The sequence below is a fragment of the Rosa chinensis genome, chromosome 4, assembly GCF_002994745.2.
Source record: "Rosa chinensis cultivar Old Blush chromosome 4, RchiOBHm-V2, whole genome shotgun sequence".
Taxonomy (NCBI): Eukaryota; Viridiplantae; Streptophyta; class Magnoliopsida; order Rosales; family Rosaceae; genus Rosa; species Rosa chinensis.
In genome coordinates this window covers 20907351-20931650 of record NC_037091.1, presented here as the reverse complement: position 1 = coordinate 20931650, position 24300 = coordinate 20907351, and the positions used below count along the sequence as shown (strand labels likewise).

At 39.8% G+C, this 24300-nt stretch overlaps 1 protein-coding gene across 1 annotated transcript; it reads right to left on the bottom strand.

Moving 5' to 3' along the window:
- Positions 1 to 1319: 1319 nt before the first annotated feature.
- LOC112200074 (NADPH--cytochrome P450 reductase 2) lies at positions 1320 to 7180 on the bottom strand. Its single transcript, XM_024341086.2, has 17 exons — positions 6617 to 7180; positions 6440 to 6499; positions 6240 to 6316; positions 6089 to 6146; positions 5861 to 5981; positions 5134 to 5203; positions 4831 to 5028; positions 4652 to 4744; positions 4189 to 4414; positions 3964 to 4047; positions 3695 to 3846; positions 3271 to 3367; positions 2710 to 2859; positions 2536 to 2613; positions 2305 to 2427; positions 2083 to 2196; positions 1320 to 1791 (listed from the first exon to the last, which is right to left on the bottom strand). Exons 1-17 carry the CDS (start codon positions 6971 to 6973, stop codon positions 1711 to 1713), a joined length of 2139 nt encoding a protein of 712 aa, XP_024196854.1. The 5' UTR covers positions 6974 to 7180; the 3' UTR covers positions 1320 to 1710.
- Positions 7181 to 24300: the final 17120 nt, after the last annotated feature.

The following is a 24300-nucleotide window of genomic DNA, read 5'->3' as shown; positions in this document are numbered from 1 at the left end:
TTTAATAAATTTTAATTTATTTATGAGTATAAATTAAATGAGAGATTTTCGTTAAAAATATTTATTTTTTAATTGGATATGTCATATAAGGATATTCTTGGAAAGATAAATGGGTTCAATAAGTAAATTTAATAATTAAAATTAAAATATAGGGTGTAATGAGCAAGTAGGGTGAACAAAGAAAATAATAGGGTGGCAATAGTCGCACCCTTAACAAAATCCTTGAAAATCATTGAATTTTTTTACACTATTAAATTTGAATGGATATTTTAAATTATTGATCGAATACTACAAAATTGTTAAAGACTTTTTAAAATTTTAATTGAATACGCCCTCCCTTATATTTTTAACATCAAATTTGGACCAAGCATACTTGTTTTGACTTTATGTTTCTTAATGGCAATCTTGGGAGCCTAAATCTTACAGTCCAAGTAATCGCTCCAAAGTAATCAATCGTCATCTCCTTGATTAGAAAGCCAATTATTGAAACCATTTCTTAATTGGTAGCTGACTAGCTGGCTCATTCTGTAGAGGTAGTACTAATTTATATATAATGAGCCACTTAAAATGCATTACTGTAGTTGGAAGTTGGATGTTGGAATTGGAAGTATGTAATCTCTGACCGACGCAGGCATCTATCAACAAGACAACAACCTTAAACTTTATATTTACTTCGTTTTCAACCTCATCATGCCTCAATGCTATTCGTTGGCTCGAGGGTAGGTAAGAAAAGAAAGAAAGAATATATAAATAGCGACGGCAATTTTCAAACATGATTCGAAATCCACACAAATAGCGACGGCAAATTTCACACGCAACTTGACTCGAAAACTCAATTTGAATGGGAACGTTGGTAATTTAGAGAACATTAGAAATTGCCAACACACCATATGAATGGTGTGAGTTATGAGATCAAAATCTTCAATTATCTCACTCCCAATTTAATTAAGGTCTAAATTACATACTTGAATTCTGTAGGTAATTTAATTGGGAGGAATGGGTAAAATGATAAAACAGGCATGAAGGGTAGAATAGTAATAAACACAACATCCAGGGCACAATAATAAATCAATATGGGTGTAAGAGTTAGAGTTTTAGTATATGTAATAGTTGTCGTATTTTCTTGGATTTCTCTCATTTCCGTTTCTTTGTTTGCTTTTAATACCTTTGTTCACTTCTGGCATTTCTCTCTAGCGCCAGCCCTCCATGGTTATTCCAAGTTAAATGCTTCTTTTTTTAATACGGTTTCGCTACTGCAATTTCGACCGTGGCAGCATTGAGCCAGCAGTCACGAACAGATAATAAATTACGCTTACGTATACTTTAGATACCAAACGTTAACTACAATGATCCATGTAATACAATTACAGATGGAAAAAAGAAACAAAGATTTGTCTGTCACTTGAACCTTCTTGTAGGTTCGTACAACGAAAATTAGAGTCGATAAACTATTCCTACTTATCATATAACTGTGTCTATAAATTACAAGAACCAAAAAATCCTTCATATGGGTAGGTAGGGGAAAGAAAGAATCACAGAACCAATTGCTTTAATCACAACACGAGCTATTGTCCTGTCAAGGCTGGAAAAGGGCAGCCATCCGAAGAGGCCCTCACAAATGTGTGTATCCCAAACTTTGGCCTCGGCAGAAGATATATATATATTTCAAGGATACACTGCAACTTCCCTCTTTTCTCTAGGAGGGAATTATTACCACACATCACGCAAATACCTGCCATTCATTTGCAGATTTTTCACCATGCTCTCAGCTTTTGAGCTGTCCAGAGATCCCTGAAATTTAAAATCAGCATGATTAATTTGTATGATTAGACAAATTTTAACACTAATAAATTAAAATTCCAGGCAGTGCATGAAATTACAGTTCTGTATCCACAGATGAAATTTTATCTTTCTTTTTATCTTCAAATGCCAAGGGGCATTTCCTACCATATGGCTCTCTGAGCATTGGGTTAGTTGGTTCACTATAACCACAAATATGTGGTAGGTGGATTTGCTTTTTGGATGTCATCACCTTCATTATAGGTGGGTGACAATTGTGACCACAAACTTATATTCACATACCTGCTCCTGCACGATTGTGTGAAGAGTTCGGTGGACATCCCTGGCCATGCCCTTAGCATCACCACAAACGTAAATATAACCTCCCTCAGATAGCATATTCCAGATGTCTGACGCCTGAACACAAAAGAAACAGGTCATTGGTGTTTCACATTAATGAAGAAAAACTGTAAACTGTAGGATGTAGGCAGAGGTTGAGACTTGAGACTTGAGTAGGTGGCAAACCTTCTGCATCATTTTATGTTGCACATATTCCTTGGTGGGTCCCTGGCGGGAGAATGCAACCACAAGCTCAGAAAGTGCACCTTTTTCTACAAAGTTGCTCAGCTCATCTTCGTAAATGTAGTCCTGCAATAATAGCGGTAAATTAATTTCGCACTCGAATTAGGCAAACAAACCAGCAAGCGCCCAATACTTGTCCACCACAACCATATGCATCTTTCTAGAGAAGCTTACCATTTGACTATTTCTGCATCCAAAGAATAATACGGAGGGTCCAAGTTCTGCTCCATCTTCTTTAAGAGCTAATCTTTCCTGGAAGAGGAAATTCATTATTAATTAGTGTGCTAGAAATTGGGATTTATGAAGGTGATGAACAAAGTGAATGAACATTAAGCAGCCAATAAATACCTGCAGGAAACCCCTGAAAGGAGCCAATCCAGTTCCAGGACCAATCATAAGAATAGGTACTTTAGTATCAACGGGAAGTCTGAAGTTTGATTGCCGAACAAAAACGGGTGCCCAACTACAATCATCACTTTTTGCTGAAGGCACAGAATTCTGCAGAAGAATTGAAAAGAAATGATTACTTACTTTCAAACTTGCAAAAAAAGTAAAAATCATACATAGCAGTTACACAGCTAAGTTTGCTCCACATATATCCAGGGTGATATTAATACATGTAAGGATATAAGATCTTCGAAAAGATAAGTAATGCTAAATTACAAACAGATAAGTGCAAAACAATTCCTCCGCATTGCCCTGATTTGGAAAGTTGAACACTCAGTTATGATATTCCAAAATCAGTAACAGGTACTCTGGTTTATAATCTAGGACAATGCAGGTATAATGCACTCATTTCAGTATTTTTAGCTTGAGAGGTCTTCTCATATCAGTTCTCCTTCACAGTTGTTATGCTCTTCAATGTATAATCAAGCAACAAAGATTCAAAGAAAAGAACATATAAAATACCTTCATCCAGGTTGAACACACTCCTTTGTGAATCCTTCCTGTTGATGTTTTGTCATAAACTAGTGCACAAGTAACATGAATTCTAGATGGTGCCATCCTGTGGAATATATTTGCAATAAGTACGCAATGAAATTCCAAGAAATATGAATATAAAAGACATATATAAACAAATCAATTTCATAGAAACATTATTTGTTGAAGGAGATCATTAGATTTTTCTAATGATATACTTATTTCCTGGATAGCGTAGTAAGATATGAGGTGGATCATATTTACTCTCATTCTATAATAATAAGACAAAATCTCAGCTGTAGAATGTTCTTATTGTTTATAAGAGAAATACAGTAGTATCTGGATCCTATTGAAGCTACTGATATAGAAATTTTTAAGAGAGAAAGAAGAAGAAGAAGAAGAAGAAATTTACCTCGGGGATGACGAGATTGAATAGTATCTAGGCTGCAACCTTGGAGCAACTGCTGCAAAGAAGACTCCAAGTGGGGGCTTGGCTGATGGAAATTCAGCCATGACCTCAAGAAGGCTTCTCTGACTTGCAACCATCCATTGAGCATATTCATCCTGCAGAAGTTACATGACAAACATTATAAACTAACAAACATCTAAGAATAACAGATTCGTGAAGTAATACTTAATTAACTTAGGGTACCAAATAATGTCAAAGTACAGATTTACTACCTTCCCAGCAGGTGATGCAAGATGTCTTAATCGATCTGCTTCAGCTGGATCAGATGCATAGGCAGCTAAAGCCAGTAGGGCGGACTGGAAAATGATAAGAAACAAAAGGTTAGACAAACTTTCCATTAAAATAGTATAACAAAGGTAAACTATGAACCAACCACTAAAAGAAACGGACCAACCCTATATAAATAATATTTTAAAATACAAAAAATAGAGGCCAACCTTTTTCGGAGAACTCAAAAGATCAGCATATCGAGTTAGTGCTGTTCTTAATGTGCACGGTGGAAAGGGAGGTAACAAGGAGCCTCCGCTAAGTGGTGTACCATCATCCTTATCAGTGTGCATCGAGAAGTATGTTTCCGGAGCAAAGCCCAACAAACTTATCGCCTCTTCCACAGTTTCAGAAAGATTCTCACAGTACACACCGACATGATCACCAGTTTCATATCTGAGAAGGGAAAAGAAAAGCAGAGGCATGTTCTGTAAGCACCATACATAAGCAGTGAATAAATTCATTCCTACTTTCTTTTTAAAGCCTCAAATAGCTGACATTCTCAAAACACGAGAATCCTAGAACAATCAGTACCTATTATGTTCATTCAGGGAGAAGTTGGAAAAAAAAAAAGGAAATGAAAGCAAGAGAACAAGAGAACAAAAGAAAAAAGGGCTGTGAAAATCAACTTACATAAGTCCAGTGCCAGCAATATCAAATTCGAGATGCGTGCAAGAACGATCAGATGCAGGAGTATGAAGTTCCTTTCTCACAGCAACATCAGCCCTTCATACAGCAAAAAGATATGTCAGATAAAAGAATAAGAAAATACACAAAAAATTCCAATTTTTTAACATAGAAAGGTATGTCACCTGCATGGATGCTGAGCATCAATGACAGCATGACCGTTTGCATTATTCCAGCTCTTATCCTCTACTGGTGCATCAGCAGCATCATTAAATACAACTCGATACTCCAAGACAGCAGCAGTGTAAGGTGTGCAAGCAGGTGTGGTTGCATCATCCTCATCTCGAAGCAACTGGTCCAACTCAGGCCACATTGACTCTCGCCTAGAATAGCATCAGACAATGTAGAAATGTATGAGATTTTAATAAGTAAAACGATAGTTTTCTGCACATTTTATCAATTACAATGGCTATGAAACTTCTCAATACCATGCAGTGAAATCATCCTCTATGCATTGATCATCATCTCCAAGGCCCACTGAAACAAGTCTCTTCCCACCTGAAAACAATTACATTTTGTTGGATAACAGGACGCTGGTGTAAAACTGAGCAAACAAAAACCATAAGCCTACTCTGTTCTGCAACTAAACTCACAACATTACTTTATCACAAAAACTAGGACACCTACAAAGACATTTACAAGGAAAAGTACCTGCTTACTGATCAAGGGTTAGGGGACCTATTGTGGTGGCTTTATTAACTTAAAATATAAAAACATTAAATGAAAAAATGAAAAGTAATATTAGTAAAATCCCTGTTTGCATCATTGATTCCACTCATAAAACGGTGATCATATACTTGCCTCAAAACTAAATGCCATAAATGACGTGATGAAAATTCACCACGCAGATAAGCAATAAGTAAAGAAATGACCAAAATGGCAGTTATAACAGCAGTTAAAAAGTAGACCTTAAAATATTGTAATAACTGAGGACTCCGTAAAAGTTAAGGTTCACAACAAGGTGCAGCTACATTGGAAGCCACCAAATGCTCATGAGTGATATATACTAGCATCGTAGAAACATGTCCCGTCTCAAAATCAAAACCCACAGGGTTTGACATTCACATGACTTTCAGCACAAACAGACAAAAGTACCCCCAAAAAAAAAAATATATATATATATATATATATATATATATATATATGAAAGCATACCCTGAGCAGCAAGGATCTCATCCACAACCACAGCCACCTTATTGAAATGCTCATACTGCCTGTTTCCAAGACCAAACACTCCGTAATGAAGATTTTGAAGCCATGCTTCTTTCTCTTTACCCTATAACCGTCATCACAATTGCCATATTAGAAAAAGCAATCATATATTGGTCTAAAATATAACCCACAACCACACCAATGCATTAACGAAATTTCAATGAAATTTACCTCTGTAAACCACTTGTAAAATCTAGCAGCATTATCCGTCGGCTCACCATCACCATATCTGCATCCAACGCCAAAATTAAGCATGTTATTGATGAAACCAAAAACAAAAATCTAAATGATCTTTGAACCACTAATTAAATTTGAAACTCACGTGGCCAAGAAGAAAATTGCCAAACTCTCATTTTTCAATTTCTCCTCATACTCCTCGTCATCAGCTGCGTAATCATCCTACCAAATACAAAATTACCCAATCTCATTATTTCAAAAACTTAAAAAGTCAATTTCAACATTAACCAAATCAACAACACTAACAAACAAATAAAAAATAGAAAAAAGAAAAATCAGCCATACCAAATCAACAACTTTGAATGTGACCTTTTCATAGCGAGCTTTCGCTTCCTCAGCCAAAGCCTACATTTCGAACCAAACACCAATCCAATAAGTAAACCAAATCACACAAAATATGATCTAACAAAGCCATTGACATGGAAATTCATGCATGAATGTAAAAAACCGTACTAGTAGTACCTTGGCAAATCCCTCAGCAGTACCGGTTTGCGTGCCGAAGAAGATTGTGACCTTCTTACTTCCATCGTCGAGCTCCGGCTCAGGCTCCGTGATGACCAACGGCTTAAGAGGCTGGACAACCTTGGGCTTCTGAGCACTCGAGCGCCGCCACACAAAAACGACGACGCAGCCAATCAAAATGGCAATCGAGGTCGTCAGGATCATAACGAACTCACGATTCTCGAGAATGACGGAGGCGACCTCGGCGCCGGCGGAGGAGGCAGCGGAGGCGTTGGAGGGGTCCATCTTGCCCTTGAAGATCGCCGCCATCAGATCCAACGGCGAGATTTTCATCGAGCTATCGGAAGTCGACTCCATCGCCTGATCCTGAGTCAAAAACAGTCTCCGGAATCCGGTGCGTTGAAAACAATAGCTGCCGGCGGGAACAGAATGACCGGATTCCGGCGAGAATGAGCGAAGCGCGTAGAAGAAGAAGAAGAAGAAGTGTGGGAGAGAATTAAGAGAGGTAGTAATGGGAGTTTGTGGTGGGTGGAGTAGTTGGAAGAGTTCTTGAAGGATGGAGAAGGAGGGAAGGGGAGTTATATATTTTTGAGAGGAAGAAAAGGAGCGTGCGTGTATAGGAGCCAAACCAAACGCCTACCAAACCAGACTAGTCAAATCCACCTAACACACGGTTAACCAGGGTTAAGACTCATGGTCACTGCTGTATGCCCATTTCTGTCTTTTCCATTTTCCTTTTTTGTAGGGGGTGAAATGAAATAAAAAAATGAGTGAATTCCTTTTTGTGTCAGTTTCCTTTGATTGGGAAATAATAATAATATAATTAGGGAAAATCGTAGATGCCCTCGTGCGTCGTATGGGAAGGAAATATAATGAAGAAAATAGAAATTATGCATTTAATTATTATTACATGATTGTAATTAGGGTCCGTAAAAAAATTTTCCCCCTGTGGGGCCCACGGTATAAATTTTGTGCTGACGACTGTGCTGTGCTGTGCTATGCTTTTTGTTCGACTGCGACTACTTGATTTGAAAACTATTTCAACGAAAAATAACAGCATGTATTTCTATTTGATTTGTACACTATTTCAACGAAGAATAACATCATGTATTTAATTTGTACACTATTTCAACGAATTTGAGTTGCAATTAAATTTTCAGTACAATAGAGGTTATTGCCTAAAAGAAAATACGATAATTAAGTAGTCAGAATGGCTATTACAATTTTTTTAAGCTTAATTACACCTAAAATGTAAAAATAACGCTTTGAGCAACTAGTTTGAAGGAGTATTCAAAATAAACAATATCATAATGAAGCACACTCTATTTGGCAAGAAGATCAGCCATCATATTGCTTGATTTGCCCGAGCAAGCTTGCAATTTAGTAGGAGAAGATTGCCAAGAGGATGCACCTCCACATTCTCAATTTTGTAAGTATTAATGAAGCAAAACATTTGAAAATTCTAGACCAAAAATATGATTTGATAAATCAAATTAATAGCAGTATGGAGTAAAATATGTAATTTTTCTTTGTAGGGTGTAATGGTGTTGTTGTTTTCTTCTTTTGCAATCGAAAAAAATATGGAGTAAAATTGAAAAATTGGCATGGCCATGTAGCCAAAGGAAGCAAAATGCTAGTATTTGGAACACAGACCAGCTATGGTGATTGGCCAAGAGAAGAAAACAAGGTAGCACAACTCGAAGATTGCAGTCCAGAGTGGAATACTTGAGATTTGAGATTGACGCGTATCGAGCAAAGTACGTGGAGAAGATCCAGTCACTAGAATCCATTACCTTAAGGTGCATATTATAAGGTGTCTCGTCCACAATAGGGACACTTTTGGCCTCTTGCGATTTAAAGCCACTGGTTAGAATGGGAACCGGGATGGGCGGGGGAGTTGGCCTTAAAAGCTTCCGCGGTCGTGTGGTTGGTTGGTAGGTATTACTCGTTGTACCGGTCATTATTGTTTCTCAAATTAATATCAAAAAGTTTAACCTAATTATTTGGTGTGGTTTGATTAATTCCAATTCCAACGTGAATGTGTTTATCTCTAGTTTGACAAGATCTGTTCTTCCACATTGCATAGAGATGATAGAGCTAGAGACTGTATTGTTTGTTTGTCCCCCCCCCCCCTTCTTATAGCTTATTTACTCGTTTAAGATATTAAGGACGATGATCTCGTGACAGCAATTCAAAATTACTAAGAATTAATTACATATTAAAAAATAATTAATATCTTTGCGGTTTGGTTTTGCTTGGCTTTTACAATTTTTCTTCAATTAAATCGAAACCGCACTATTCGATTCAATTAAATTCATATCAGTTCGATGTGATTTATTACTTTTCGGTTTTAAAAAGTCTCACCTATTGATTGTCTTTTTTGATGGCCAAAAAAAAATTCCTCGTTGCCATATTATATTTGATGCGCTAATACACAGGAAGAAGGGACAAAACATATCCCATCAACAAAAGTATATGAAAGAGAAGCAATTAAGCAATAGGCCAATAGCACAAGGAAATTAGGGATTCGAGAAAGAAGAAAAATGTGCAAAAAGTCCTATAAAATATTTGTCCATGAAGAATCACCCACAGAATAAATTCGCGTATCATCACTTTATATTACATTATTCTTTGGTAGCATAGTCTACACAGTTTTATATTACATACTTGTTGGAAACCGAATCACCCAATAGGTCAATTTCGGCGTAGACCATCAAGTTGGATTTGACCAGCTGCATAATATATTGACAGTCCAAGCTGAACAGCGGAGGGATCAGTCAGTGATCACAGGATACAGGGCGCCTGCCCACTAAGGTCAATTCCATCGGAAACTAGGTTTTTCTTTGATTCTTTCAGATATTCATATTGTAATAGACACCGGAGAAAATAAATATATAAAAAACAAGAACAAAAAGAATTAATTTTCATAGTAGCAGGAAGTCCCTTCACAGCCTCCCTTGAGTTGGCATTGTCTTGGTCTCAAACCAGTGTGATCGAGCTGCGCGCCCACAGCACGTGAACAAGTCCCCGGCCATTCTCCTTGATTCCACCACAAGGATAAGAGATAGAGGTCAAAACCTATTTTGTTGTGAGGTAAAGACCGCGTAAAGTGTGCTCAAAGAGTTGAGACGCCGCATTGAAAAAGACTCTGTTGCCGGCCTCAAGGTGCTGAGCATTTGCAAGGTGTAGGACTCAAGAGGTTAGGGTTCATCTCCATGGGGTGAGGTGTTGCAACTTGCAAACCTGCAGGCCCGAGCGTTAGGGTTTTCCGAGAAACGCATGATGCAGAGCATGTGCAAGGTGTAGGACGCCTATAAAAGCCAATTCCTAAATTAATGTCGGTGAAAGTTTTGTTGTTGTTGTGCGGTTGTGCCTATGGTTTTGCAATGAAGGAAGGAAAAAACAGTGGGACGTCCAAAAGCTTGTGGTCAGTATTTAATAAAACAAAGCTAGTATAAAATAATAAGAGAATACAAAAAAAAAAAATCAAAATAAAAATTAAAAAGCATAGCCACTTCTCTTAGATTTTTCGACATGTCAATTTTTGTTTTTTTAATAGTGTCAGGGTATCCAAAAAAGCTTTTTAAGCTCAATAACGAATCACTCGACACATGTGAAATGCTCTAAATGTGTATTGCATCACAGTGTCTGGACACTTGGACAATTTCGTGAGTCAAACTCAAGTATGAGAGATTCCCAACCAAGACGTTCAACCACTAGACCTCTTGCAAGCCAATTTTAATCTATAACAAAAGAAAGCTGGTATAAAATTATTAGAGAATAGACTACCAAAAAAAAAACCTTATAGCAACCTCCCTTAGGTTTTTGGCGAGCTAATTTTAAACTACACCGTGTTTGTTGTTGTTGCCATGATTGTACGTTTTGCCTCTTGCCTCACATTGGCAGACGGTCAATGAGTGGTAGATCTGTACCAATTAACTTTTTTTCTTTTACTAAATAATGGTTGAAAATTTAGAGCAATTCCAACAGTTTTCCATTTTCTTTATTTTAGGGGCATTTAGTTGGACTCTTTAATTTATGGGATGAGGACATCTTGAGTTTTTGTCTATATATAAGCAGGAGTTGGTTCCTACCTCTACTACACTTCTACGTTGAGTTCATTTCCCATTAGTGAGGTTAAACAGTATTAGAAGGCAGAAGACTACTCCTTCTCATCTCTTGTTGCTGGTTGGTGCTTTGCTGTTGAAGATGTCTTCGCTTGACCAAACCATTGCTGCTGGGATCGATCATGATGTTGATGCATGTAACACTCCTAATCCTGTTAGTACTCGTGTGTGTGTGTGTATTCATCATGTAATATATATATATATATATATATATGTATGTATATGTTCTTATAAATTGATCTATGATGATTTAGCGTGTTGCATCATGTTTTAACAACAATTTCTCAGAAACACAACTCTTATGAAATGCTACTGTATTTAGTTAAAAACACTCTAGCATTGTTACAGCGCAGCGATCAACAAGACAGCAACCAACACAGCTCACATATATTAATCTATGCATGGAAACATGTTAGTTAATTATTAAGCTGTTGCATGATCCCATCAGGCCATCACATGTGACCGTATCTCGAAAGAATGAAATCTTCTGAGATGCATGTTGTATAGAGTAATATTTCCATCATATTTTTTCTGTTTTTTGTAAGTCTCATCTTTATAAATAAGAAATCGTGAGTTCGACACACAATAAATTAGTTGTTGTATATGAACAGTTTATTTAATAAAAAAATAAAAATAAAAATCCACATATATATTGTATTAAAAATAGCAAGTCATAGCCCTTGAGGTTAGCCAAGTAATTGGAGGTGGAAACAAGCTAGAAAACACAATAAACATTATTACTTGAGCCATCACGCATGACAACGCACTTGGTCTTGTGGTCTTGAAATGATCTATATGTTGTTGTCAATTTGTCATGTGAGATGGAATTTATGAAAACGACCAAAAAACCAAACAAGAAGTATTGGAGGCAAACGAGCCACATTTTAGAACAAGAAGTCAAGAACTCTATAGGCTACAAGGAATAGATCTCAATAATATAATTAATATTGGATCTCCCGGACCCGGACAACCCAATTAGGCAATTACGACTTTCAGCCATACATTTATTTGAGTGAGGCAGGAGCTTGCGTGTGGCACCACAGGGCACGCACCTACAAGGCTACAAATATCTTATATCAAAATTTTCTTTTCTCTCATTAATTGCATATAATTGGAATTGGGTTTCTTATCCAGCGAGAGGACACGAAATTGATAGAGAAATATTTTCTGAAAATATCATATACAATTTCTGATCTTTTTGAACTCAAGAAAATTCATTAAAGAAACCAAAGTACAGAATACAACAAACAAACTGAAAAGAAAGAAACTAACCCCTCCCAAAACAAGCAGGGAAGAGAAGCAAGACAACCCAAAAACTAAGTCGGAGCATGTCCGGCATCATACAAGAGAATGTGAGAGAAGGAGGAAGGTGGAAACTGAACCCATTCAGCTGGACACTGCCTCCTGCGAACTAACCAAGCAATGTGGTCTGCTGCCTGATTAGCCATTTTGCTGGTCCAAACCCAGCTGTGAGAAACAAGATCAACTGTCAAATCTCTAATATGATCCACAAGAGGCAACACAGCCCAATCTGTAGATGTAGTGGAATGCGAAAGGAGATTGACAAGTTGGAGAGAATCAACTTCAAACAGAAAATGAGAAGCTCGCAATGAAAGGGCCAAGAGTACACCCAATCGCATTGCCAAAGCCTCTGCAACTAGTGGTGAAGCAGCAAAAGTGAACATAGCCAGCCCAGAAACAAGACAACCAAAGGAATTTCTAGCCACAACAGCTAAACCAGAACCCTCCTTTGTCCAAGAAGCGTCAATATTTATCTTAATCTGAGTAGGAAGGGGAGGAAGCCATTTCGGTTTAGGGGGAGGACGCACAGGTCGATGCAAATTGGCATTTGGAATGGAACTAGCAGAAACAAGACCCAAGAACTCAGAAGATGCAGCAAAAGATAGAGAGGCTACCAATGCAGAGTTAGGTTGGGCGTCATTAAACACACAATGGCATCTATGTTTCCAAATATTCCAAAGCAAGAAACTGATATGTGTAAAAGTACTACACCTGGTTGTAAGTGAAATAGAAGAAGGGAAAGATAAGTGGAGAAACCATTTAGCTAAAGTAGTGAGCTGATGAAGGGGAGGGCGATAACCTAGAGGATGAAGGAACCATGTTTTAAGAGTCCAAGGGCAAGATAAAAGGAGATGCTCAATTGTTTCAGGAAAGAGATGACAGAGAGGACACAGAGGATCTTTTGATAATTTCCTACGAAACAGATTGGCCTTAGTGGCTACAAAGTTAGAAACCGCTCTCCAAATGAAATGCTTAATTTTTGGCAGAGATTTAAGGGACCAAACGAGCTTCCAAAGAAGGGGGTTGATAGTAGAAGATGAAGAAGGATGAGGAGTAGCGAGGACTAGATGTGTTGAGTGAGCTAAATGATAACCCGAGCGGACCGTATAAATCCCTGTCTTTTCCATAGGCCAGATCAATCTATTTTGACTATTTGGAGATGTTAAAGGAATGGACAGAATTGCTTTCCTTTGAGTGAATGTAGTAGCCCCCACAATAGCTGAGAGATTCCAAGAGTGTGATGTCCAGTTAATCAAAGATGATACTTGCAACATGTGATCAAAGGGAGATGATGTTGTAAGATGCATACCAGGAAGCTGAGGAATCCAGTTCGAGTCCCAAACTGGAATATTAATGCCATTTCCTATCTGCCACACCACATTAGGCTTAAGAAGATCTCTTCCATGAAGCATACTGGACCAAAGCCAAGAAGGAGAGGATCCTTTTCTAGCAGTGAAGAAAGTATCCATAGGAAAATACCGTGCCTTAAGAACACGAACCCATAGAGCTGTAGGATTAGTAAGAATACGCCATCCTTGCTTGGCTAGGAGAGCTTGATTAAAGTCTTGAAGATCACGAAATCCCATGCCTCCTTTAGATTTAGGAAGGCCTAGCCGAGACCAATTCAGCCAATGGATACCAGAGTCGCCTCTGTTGCCCCACCAGAATCGAGCAACCATAGAATTAATCTGATTACACAGAGTTTTGGGAAATTGAAAGCACATCATAGGGTAAGCTGGAACTGCCATAGCTATGGATTTGATTAAAATCTCCTTGCCAGCTTGAGTTAAGCATCCACACTTCCAGTTCTGAAGTTTACGATTAATGGCATCTCTGACATAGGCCAAAGCAGAGACTTTCGATCTCCCCCAAATAGTTGGGAGACCAAGGTACTTCCCAGGGTTTGTAACAGAAGTAACTCCCAAAGCAGCTGAAATAGTATGGATCAGAGAAGTATCTGTGTTTGGACTAAAAAACAAAGAAGACTTCGAGTAGTTAATTTGCTGTCCTGATGCATTGCCATAAGTTTGTAGGAGAAACAGAAGATGAGAGGCAGTAGCAGAAGTTGCTTCAAAAAAGAACAAAGAATCATCTGCAAATAACAGGTGACTGATCTTCGGTGCAGAGGGTGTGATTTGCAAAGGGATAAGCCATTGAATATCACAAGCTTTCTGAACCAAAGTAGATAACACATCACTGACAAACAGGAATAGATACGGGGATAAGGGATCCCCCTGTCGTAACCCACGAGAAGGAGTGAAGAAAGCAGACGGTTTTCCATTGACCAAAACAGAGAACGTAACTGAACGAACACAGTTCATAATAAGCATAACCCAATGAACATGGAAACCCAACTTGAGAAGCACAGCACGAAGAAAATCCCATTCCACAGAGTCATAAGCCTTTGTAATGTCCAATTTCAATCCAAGAGCTCCCAATCCAGAATTTCGAAGAAGCTTCAGATGATGAAACATTTCATGTGCAATGACCACATTATCTTGAATCTGTCGACCGGATACAAAGGCAGCTTGGTTTTCCGAAACTAAATCCTGCATAAAGGGCTTCAAGCGATTGGCCATTACCTTAGACAAAATTTTGTAGGAGTAGTTGCACAACCCAATTGGTCTAAACTGAAAAGCATGCTCTGGATGAGGAACCTTCGGAACCAGCACCAGATAAGTCTTGTTTAACTCTGATAAAAGATTCCCTGTTTGAAAGAAAGAAGTGGTAGCTTGATGAATCACCGAGTTCACAATACTCCAATAAGTTTGGTAGAAGATGCCAGGAAAGCCATCTGGTCCAGGAGCCTTAAGAGCCCCCAATCCAAAAATGGCTTGTTTGACTTCGTCCAATGTTACAGGAGCCAACAGATTATCATTCATTACAGGGGTAACAACCGGGTCAACAAGCAAAAGAATGTCAGCCAAATTTCTTGGTCCTGAGGTAGAGAACAGTTGCTTGTAGTATTGAAGAAAAGTATCAGCTATAGACATGTCAGAGTCTAGCCACAAACCATTGGCATTGCGAAGACGAAGAATCCGGTTACGCTGTCTCCGTTGAGTAGCAGATTGATGAAAAAACTTGGTATTGTTATCACCAAGTTTTAACCAAGAAATTCTTGAACGTTGATGCCAAAATTTTTCTTCCAGCACCCATAAATCTTGAATCTGTTGTGTAACATCCCGAATTTGAGAGCCTGCATCAGGGACTGAGCTATTATGTAAATGATTGAGTTGGATGAACAGAGTATCGACCTGTTTATGAGAGTTGGGGAAAGTCTTCAAGCACCAACTAGATAAGGATTTCTGACAAGCTTTAAGATTGGCCACCCAGATAGGCATTGCAAGGTTAGTTGGAGCAGATACCCAGGCAGCAGCAATGATCTGTTCACAAGAGACTACTGAGGTCCAAATATGTTCAAAACGAAAAAGTTTGGGGGTGTGAGTTTCCTTGGGATGAGAATCAAACAGTAGCGGTCGGTGATCAGAGCCGACAATCGGTAAATGGAAAACCTGAGACTGAGGCAAAGCAGCGCACCACTCAGCATTACCTAAACATCGATCCAATCTTTCCTTCAGAACCAGTTGGTTATGCTGAAAACGAAACCATGTATAACAAGGGCCCTGAAAATGTAAATCACGGAGACCAGTGTGATTTAGGAAAGTACGAAAAAGAGCCATTCTCCATTGTTGAGGGGGACAACCTCCCCATTTTTCATCAGACCAAAGAATATCATTAAAATCCCCAAACAAAGCCAAGGTAGAGAACGAGCTGAAAAGTATCTACACATGTAACACCAAAACAACTTCTTTTTATTTTCATTAGGGTTGCCATACACCCAAGATATGTTACAACGGAAATCCTCATTAACAAAGTACACCATAGTGTCAATGACATTAGGGGTATTATGCAAAATAGACAGTTGAACAGAGGAATTCCACAAAATGGCTAAGCCCCCAGAGCTAGTATTTACAGGGTCAACTACAACGTAGTTGTCAAACTGAAGCTGAGTTTTCCAAGAAGAGACTATCTGCTCCTTCTGGTGAGTTTCCATAAGGAAGATAATCTCAGGGTCATACTTACGCCATAACCGTCGAAGTGCCTTTGCTGTCAAAGATGACCCGAGTCCTTGACAGTTCCAAGAGATGAGCCTCATTCCGCACCCGTAGCTGCACCAGGCCAGCTACCTATGCCTTTATCAGCAGTGGATGAAACAAGAGAAGCTGAAATGCTTGGTGGTGCAACAGTAGAAGTACCCATGACCATTGAAGAAACAGCCTGCCCATTACCAAACCCAGAGTGGAGAGGAGGTGCCGGAATAGTTGTAAGTGATGAAGAGATGCCACCACTAACCTGGAAATCAGTAATAGAGGATGGTGGGATAGCTTGTGTAGATGCAGCTTTGCGAGGACGGCCCCGACGACCGCTGCCCCGACCCGAAACTGAAAGAGTTGATTTGCCCCGTGTGGCTTTGGAAGCAGGGATTTTGTGAGAGGTGGGTGGGAGGGTCTCTGGTTCCTGTAATTCCATGGCCTTGTATTTTTTCAACTGCCTAGTTGTCTCAGCCAAAGCATCCTCCAGACGCTTACGAACACGAAGATGTTGGAATTGATGAGCTAAGGTAGCCAAGGATCCCAAGGGAGGAAGTGATTGGGAAGGTCTCCATAAAACCCTGGGTGAAGAGGATCTGGGGTTGGGACGAAAGTGGGAACAGCAGTTGGTGGAAGGGGATCATAAAAAGGAACAGGGTGAGTGAAATTAGGGATTAAGGTTGGGAGGGTCGGATCAAGTAGCATCGGATTGGCATGGGCCGCAGGAATAGAAGGTGGGGTTGGGTAAAGAAGATTTGGATCCAAAAGCAATTCTTGATGGACCAAAGCTGACTGGAGCAAATCAGGAGCTATAGTTGGGCCCATATGCTGCATGACGTTAGAACCTGAATCAGCAGGATGAGGACCGAAGTGTTGAGAAGGATTCACCACGTCAGCTAGTGAGAGAGATATAGCCAACTGCATGTCCTCCACGTCAGGAGACATAGGGTGATCAGGCGAAGGTGGTGTGAGTGGTTGGAGCCAATCTTCAACAATCGCTTTGCCCTTATCAACAAAATTGGAGTGGGAAGGACCTGCTGCTGCTGAGGTGGCCACAGGGACAGTAGATATTGGTGGATTAATTGGCACATCTTGCCACCTGCCCTGTTGGGGGTGGGCAAGAACTAGGGCTCCCGTCACAGGCAAAGGGTTCAATGGCCGGGAACGGTAATTTCCAGCTTGATTATTACGGCGCTCAACATATCGATTCCGGCGGCCCTCAAAGTATTGATTCGGAGGCTGAACCCAGCCTCGGGGGTTGTCAGCAAGAAGGCGACGAAGGGGTGGAGCAGCCATCCAGGGTCCCAGCTTATCCGAAGAAGGGTGACAACCGAAAGTACAGGTATGGATAGTATGTCCCAGTCGACCACAACGAAAGCAGAAATCAGAGAGCCGCTCATATCGAAATTCTGCCCAGATTGCCTCCGTTGCATTACGGCTAAACCAAAAACCTGGAGAAAGAGGTGATCTAGAATCAAACTGAACACGAATTCTAAGAAAACCTTTGCTACCTGTAGGAGAGTCAGGATCTTCAACAGCCAAGACCTGACCCACACTCTCACCAATCATTATGGCAGTGGCTTCCGTCATATGACCACGATGGAGCCCATGAACCTGAATCCAAAAGGTGATCATATGAATGGGAATATCATCAAGGCGGCAGTTGAGTGGCCAAGGATGCAGAGAGAAACTACAGCCCATAACTGACCAAGGACCCCGATCAAGAAGTTGATCCGCAGCCGCTGCAGAAGGTGCCGTGATGGAGAACACAGAGGAACCACTGATGAGAGCCATATGAAAGCGTCCTATCTCCATCCAGGCATTAGTGAGAATACGGATGAGAGAAGGGGCATGCAGTGTACGGTCAGAGATGACCGCACCAACTAAGTGAATACCTTGATCCTGGGCTGGTACAGGGGTAGGGAGGTGGAGGTATAATTCTGCGCCAATCACCTCCTCCTCAGTAGGGATTGGAGGAGATGATACAGAGTAAGACTTTGGGGGTGAGGGGAGGGATTTGGACTTTGGGGGGGAGAGAGATTACAGGGGTGATGGAACTGACTGAGTCGAGGAAATAGCCATGGTGATCATATGAAACTGAAAGTGTGAAAGGTGAGGATGGTGAGGGTGGAAAGAATTCGTACATGGATTTATACGCATGCAAGGCAAATCCATGCAGACCATGCACGAAGGGAGGAAAGGACACGCATAATCGTAGGGAGATAAAGATTAGGGGGAGGTGTTACAGATGGAATTAGCGGGGAGAACAGGTGTTAAGAGACTAAAGAACAAAAAACAAAGATGAAGTGCATGAAGAACAGGTGTTAAGGAAGATGATAGGGGGCTGCCAAGTAACCTAAGGAATGATTACAGGGAAAAAATTAATCAAGAAGTGAGTGAAAGTAGAGTGTAATAATAGGTACTAAACCAAGTTGCATGAGAAAAGGTGGGGTGAAAAAAGGAGGAGCGAAATAAGCTATCCAAGTAAAAAAAGAGAAGGAATTAGCCAAGAATTAGGTAATAGGAGGAGTTGATAGGGGAACAGAAGGGAAAGTTCAGAGGGAAACTGATGAACTAAGGACAAGGAGCACTAACTACAGTGCGGGTATGCACTAGCTACAGTGCGGGTTGCTCAGTAGGGGCAAGGTGCTCTCATGCTAGAGAGAGAATTTTTTCGGGAGCCTTTTGCTTCCAAATACTTGATTTTAAATATGTACATTGATTTTATTGATTTTTGAAGTAGCCAATAACAAGTGTTGCATCTCTCGAGGCTAGGGCTCTTCTTAGTTGTTAGGATTTGAAAGACTTCATGGGGCAGCTGGCAATGGCGTAAGCAGATGGGCTATCGAAAGCTCCGTGATATTTTAATATCTAAGAAACTCATAGGATTTATACACAAACTATATCAATTATAAATAAAATATTTTTGTTCATAATTTTATATTTCTATATATTTGTTTAGAAGTTTCATAATGTCACCTGGGCTATAGCTAAGGTTTCAAATTTCTCCGAAACTGTCGAAATTTTCGTAATTTTGAAGTACTGAAATGAAATTCATAAACTATATCATTTCGGTAAGGAGTTTCCTGAAATTTTCCTTACATTTCCATTAAATTCTTAATTTCCAAAATATCTACACACACAAAATATATTTAAAAATTCACATTGTAATTTTGTCTGAAATTTCTTTGAAATTTTTATGTCACTAACAATGAATTTTTTACTTCATACTTTCATAAAGAAAATATGAATTTTTTTTCGCAATCAAGTTGAATACAATAAAAAAACATTTTTGCTGTTATCTGCTACAAAGTTGAATGCTCCAACCACAACATGATTCCATTTTTGCTTCGTCTCAAATGTCGTATGCTTCATACAATGAAACACCATATTGGGTAATTCCATAATATCTAATAAATGGATTGCATGTTGAAAGAGATCAACACACATACAATACCCATGTGATGAAATACCAGAATCATTTTCAAAATTCATGTACTTGCGAGCAGTATTGTATGATACTAAATGGAAGCAGTTCAACCAACTAGATCGAACCACATCGTAATAGCTTTTATATTCCTTTTGTTGTACTTGTTCATTTTTATTCATTGAGTTTTGGTATTATGTCCCCCAACCCGCCCCGTTTTAGGTTTCTAATTATTAGTAAAAAAAAAGGTGATGGGCCTTCCACTGGGTTCCAACCATAAAAAAAAAAAAAAAAAAAAAAGTAAATAACATTTACATTATCAATATATAGCACATATATAATTACACATTGATAAAAATACTAGTCTAGCAACTTACTACAGTACTAGTTAATTACTCATCCATATTAAATATCACAATTATATTATAAATGTATAATTTTAGGGAGGTTACATTGTAAATAAGTCTATTATAGGTTAATTAGTTTAGTTTATGTAAAAGTTTTATTCAAAAATATCATTTTATAAATGCAATTAATGTGATTTCTGTTTAATGACACATAATTTGTTTGTTTGGTCCAAACTCTGATTACTTGTCTGAGTTGTAATAGACTTAGTCTTACCGATATCTATGGAGATATTTCAATCATTGTATGATTCAATTACCTTGTAAGATGCATATTCTTTGCTTGTAATCCTCTATATAAAGAGATCTCTATTATCAATGAAAGTACAACTCAATTATCTCCCAAATTCTGATTCTCTAAAACATGTTATTAGCACGAAACCCTAACCCTGAAACCATAAAACCTTTAAACCCTAGCTATCTCTGCCGCACACCTTAAAGCCCTTGATCTCAAGAGTCCAGAATCGACGGCAGAACAGGCCAGAAAAGCACCGAACCGGGCACCAAAGTCTCTGAACCTGTCCAGTTAGCCTCGCTTGCCTCCGCTCGCGCCCCTACGCCTCCTGCCGAGCACGTTAGCCTCTCTCTACACACACCCATGCTTTAGCCTCGCCTCTGCCCAGTGCTAGCCTCGCTCAGCATCTGCGCTATTAGCCTCGCCAACCCTAATTGCCTACCCCGCGCACGCCTCGACCTGCACTACAGCACCCCGCGCCACCTGTTCAGTAGATTAGCCTCACTCGCCAAGGCTCCCGCGCAGCTCCCGTGCAGCCCTCGCACACCCCGTCGACAGCCTGCTTGCACACATAGCCTCAGCACTTCCTACGCGCACCCCTGCAGCACCCTAGGCGCCCATTGCATAGCAGCCTCTGCTTTCTGTTAGCCTCTTTATCAGCAACCTCCAACCAAGTTCCGGCCAGCAACCAGTCATCGCTGGCCACTGGCAACTTTTTCAGTCAGATTCCGGCAACCCTATTTCGAGGTATTTTTTAAGGTGTAAACAGTTCAGTCCTTACTATCCTAATTTCAGCAAATTACTCTTTAAACATTCAAATCTCACATAATGTGGTCTAAAATGACTATTTTACCCCTTACTTCCACTTATTCCAGAGTCTAATTATAGTTGTGCCCTAAAGGGAGGGCACCAAGAGCGAAACTGACAGGACCCGCCCTGAATTTCACCATGAAATCCAAAGTGGCCCTGCGGGGCCCACCTTAGAAGAAATTCTACCAAAAATTTGGCGGAACTTCCCCTAAAATGGGCTACCCAAAACCTGTAGAAAGCATTTACACTTCTAAATCAAATCATCTTTATACTCCTGGAGCCACCCTGCTCCCCAACTCAACATCAATATCCAATTCACAAAACACAAACCTCAACTTGAAAAAAACATAAATCCCTTAGGTAATCAGAGCAATTCTAATAGAAAGGTAAATAAGGACAACCTAACTCAAAGGTAAACGCGGAAGCCATGCTGTTGACTATGCCTCAACTCCGTGTACGCCCGACCCCAACTAATTCGCCTGCAAACTGGGCATTTGAAACTGAAGGGCCCAGGGGAAAGTATTGAAAACACGTTAGTGTGAGTGGACAATAAAAAGCAATTTTAAACAAAAGACATTTTATACTTTCCCACATTTAATTCATTAAAAATCTCCAGATGCATGCAATAATTAAGAAAACGAACCACGAGAAGCTCCGCTCAAGAAAAACCGACTGAAAGGAAAGATCGAAATTCCGATACTCAACAGAATAAGACCAGCCCCGCTGGTTAAACGGAAATCGGACTAGGCCACGCTAGTGAAGTAATGATAGGACATGGGGAAGAGATATCACCATACGGGCAATGGAGCCTCCCAGGCTCTACCTACCCTCGACTGCCACTCACACATAGATTGTGCGAGGAGGAGAACTAATAACCTCAACTTCCATTCACACATAGATTGTGTGAGGAGGAGAATATGACCTCGACTGCCACCCACGTGAGGAGGAGAATAAATCACCTCGACTGCCACTCACATACACAAAGTAAGTGAGGAGGAGAATAAATCACCTCGACTACCATTCACATACACAAAGTAAGTGAGGAGGAGAATAAGCTACCTCAACTGCCACTCACCAACACAAAGTCGGTGAGGAGGAGACCTAATCACATGACCTGCGTATGGTGAGGAGAAACCATCGAAAACCAGTAAATCCGTAAATCCATAAGGCTTCTCCAAAATCTCTCAAGATAAAATCCATGTATTCAACGACGTGACCCCGCACGCCAAAATAGTCTCGAAATCATAAACAAATGGGCGAGAATTAATAAATCATCATAATTTCTTTAGGAAATCCCATTTCCGATAATCTCTCAAAATCTCCAAGAAACCAACCAAATCCAAAATCCTTAATTAGGCATTCCCGATGCCAAAACCGAAGTCAATAAATAAATGAGAAAATCCAACTCCATCGAAACTCATCTCGAGAATCTTCCAGGAACTTTAATCAGCAATTAGAAATATACTTAATTCCGGAAAATTACCTCGGAAATAAGCAATTTGTCAAATAATATTATAAATCATAATCAACCTTTGAAACTCATTATTGAAAGCAAATCCACAAGATAAGCCGAAATCAAATTCCGAAAATCAATTCATTTGCTCAAAATGTAATATGATTAATATCTAGAGCGTGATTTTAAGAAATAAATGCATGCATCAATATTTAAAAATAAAAGTCCACTCACAGTACTATTCCGACGATCACGCATTCGTGTCCCGTCAACGAGCAATAGCTCGGTACGTCGTCCTGTACACAATTATATTCCGTGAATAATTCTTCAATAATTTAATACGATTCCTAAAATCAAATCCTCATAGTCACATCTCCACTTCTTCTCGGATTCAACCCAAATTATACATCTAAGACCAATTCGTTAATTTAAAGGTTCCAAGGCAGAACTGAGAGATATCCGACGGTCGGATTCTCGTAAATCGATAACCGAAACTCATAATCTTTGAAAATTCCTAATAAATTCAAAAGCTCACCAATCTTCACCAAACTTCATATATAAGCTCTACAATATTTGTAGAATTTAATGAGCTAAAAGCTGAAGTCAAATAGCAGCCGGAGGCGCCGCCACGCGCCTGCTACAGTGACGGCGCGTGGGATTCACGAGCCACCGTCGGCAGCTCCGATGGCCACCAAATTTTGGTAGCACAATCATCTCATCATTCCAAACACTTTTCTCCACTACCACAAACCGAGAAAACAACTAGAACTAGGTCAACAATTATGGAAACAGTAACCCGGTTTGAGTTTCAAAGATCAAAGTACTAGGGATGGCAATGGGGCGGGTTGGGGATGGGGATCACAATACCATCCCCATCCCCAGGGTCATTCTCTACCCCATCCCCGCCCCAATCCCCAATAAAAATATATTGGGGATTCCCCGTCCCCATCCCCACTGGGGACTAAGCTTCCAAACCCGCCCCAAATCCCCAATAAGAATTTAATAAATAAAATATTTTTTTCTCATATTGCCTTTTTTAAAATCAAAATCTACAACAAATAAATTTAAAACATGATTAAATTCATAAATCATAATTTAGTTAGTACAAAAGTCAAAACACCGTTAAAGTAAAGTAGTAAATGTATATATTTATTATTTATATTATAAAAAATAAATTCAAATATAATATATTGGGGCGGGTTTGGGGATGGGGATCACAATACCATCCCCGCTCCATCCCCAATCTTAGATAGCGGGGATTGGGGATCCCCATCCCCATTCCCCATTTGTCCCCGAATTCTCCCCCCATTAGGGGCGGGTATCCAATGGAGCTCCACCCCGCTGGGGATTTTTGCCATCCCTAGATCAAACCTTCGATCCGTCGTTTTCTTTGTGTTTTCCGGAAGAAAGCTTGGAGGGATGTGGTCTACGGCTCAAGGCTTGCAAAATAGGCCAAGAAACTCCGCCTGGGTTGGCCGGAATCTGGAAAATTTTCCAGAAAACTCGAGCTGCTACAGTAAACTTCACGGCCTCGGTTCTTCCTTTTCCGGCCACGTCGTGACGACCGACGACCACCAGCGTGATGAGAAGGAGGAGACGCGTCGGTGAAGCTTCGTTTCACGTCATTTGGTGGCCTGAGTTGAGAGAACAGAAGAGTTGCAGAGAAGAGAGAAACCGAGAGAACTCGGGGAAGAGAGAGAGAAAAATATGCGCAGGGGAGGGGGGAAAAAAATTACCCAGCCACAGTAGAAATTCGAATATATATTATCTACTTGCTACAGTAACTTTCGTATTTCCCTTATAACTCTCGCATACGAACTTCGATTTTTACATAC

What these genes read in the sequence shown, in the direction of transcription:
- LOC112200074 (XM_024341086.2), bottom strand. Translation starts at nt 6,973, where the DNA reads ATGGAGTCGACTTCCGATAGCTCGATGAAAATCTCGCCGTTGGATCTG. An exon ending in TCAATCTCGTCATCCCCGAG is followed by an intron (nt 3,368 to 3,694) that starts GTAAATTTCTTC and finishes TATATTCCACAG; the next exon opens with GATGGCACCATCTAGAATTC. An exon ending in ACACAATCGTGCAGGAGCAG is followed by an intron (nt 1,792 to 2,082) that starts GTATGTGAATAT and finishes TTTAAATTTCAG; the next exon opens with GGATCTCTGGACAGCTCAAA.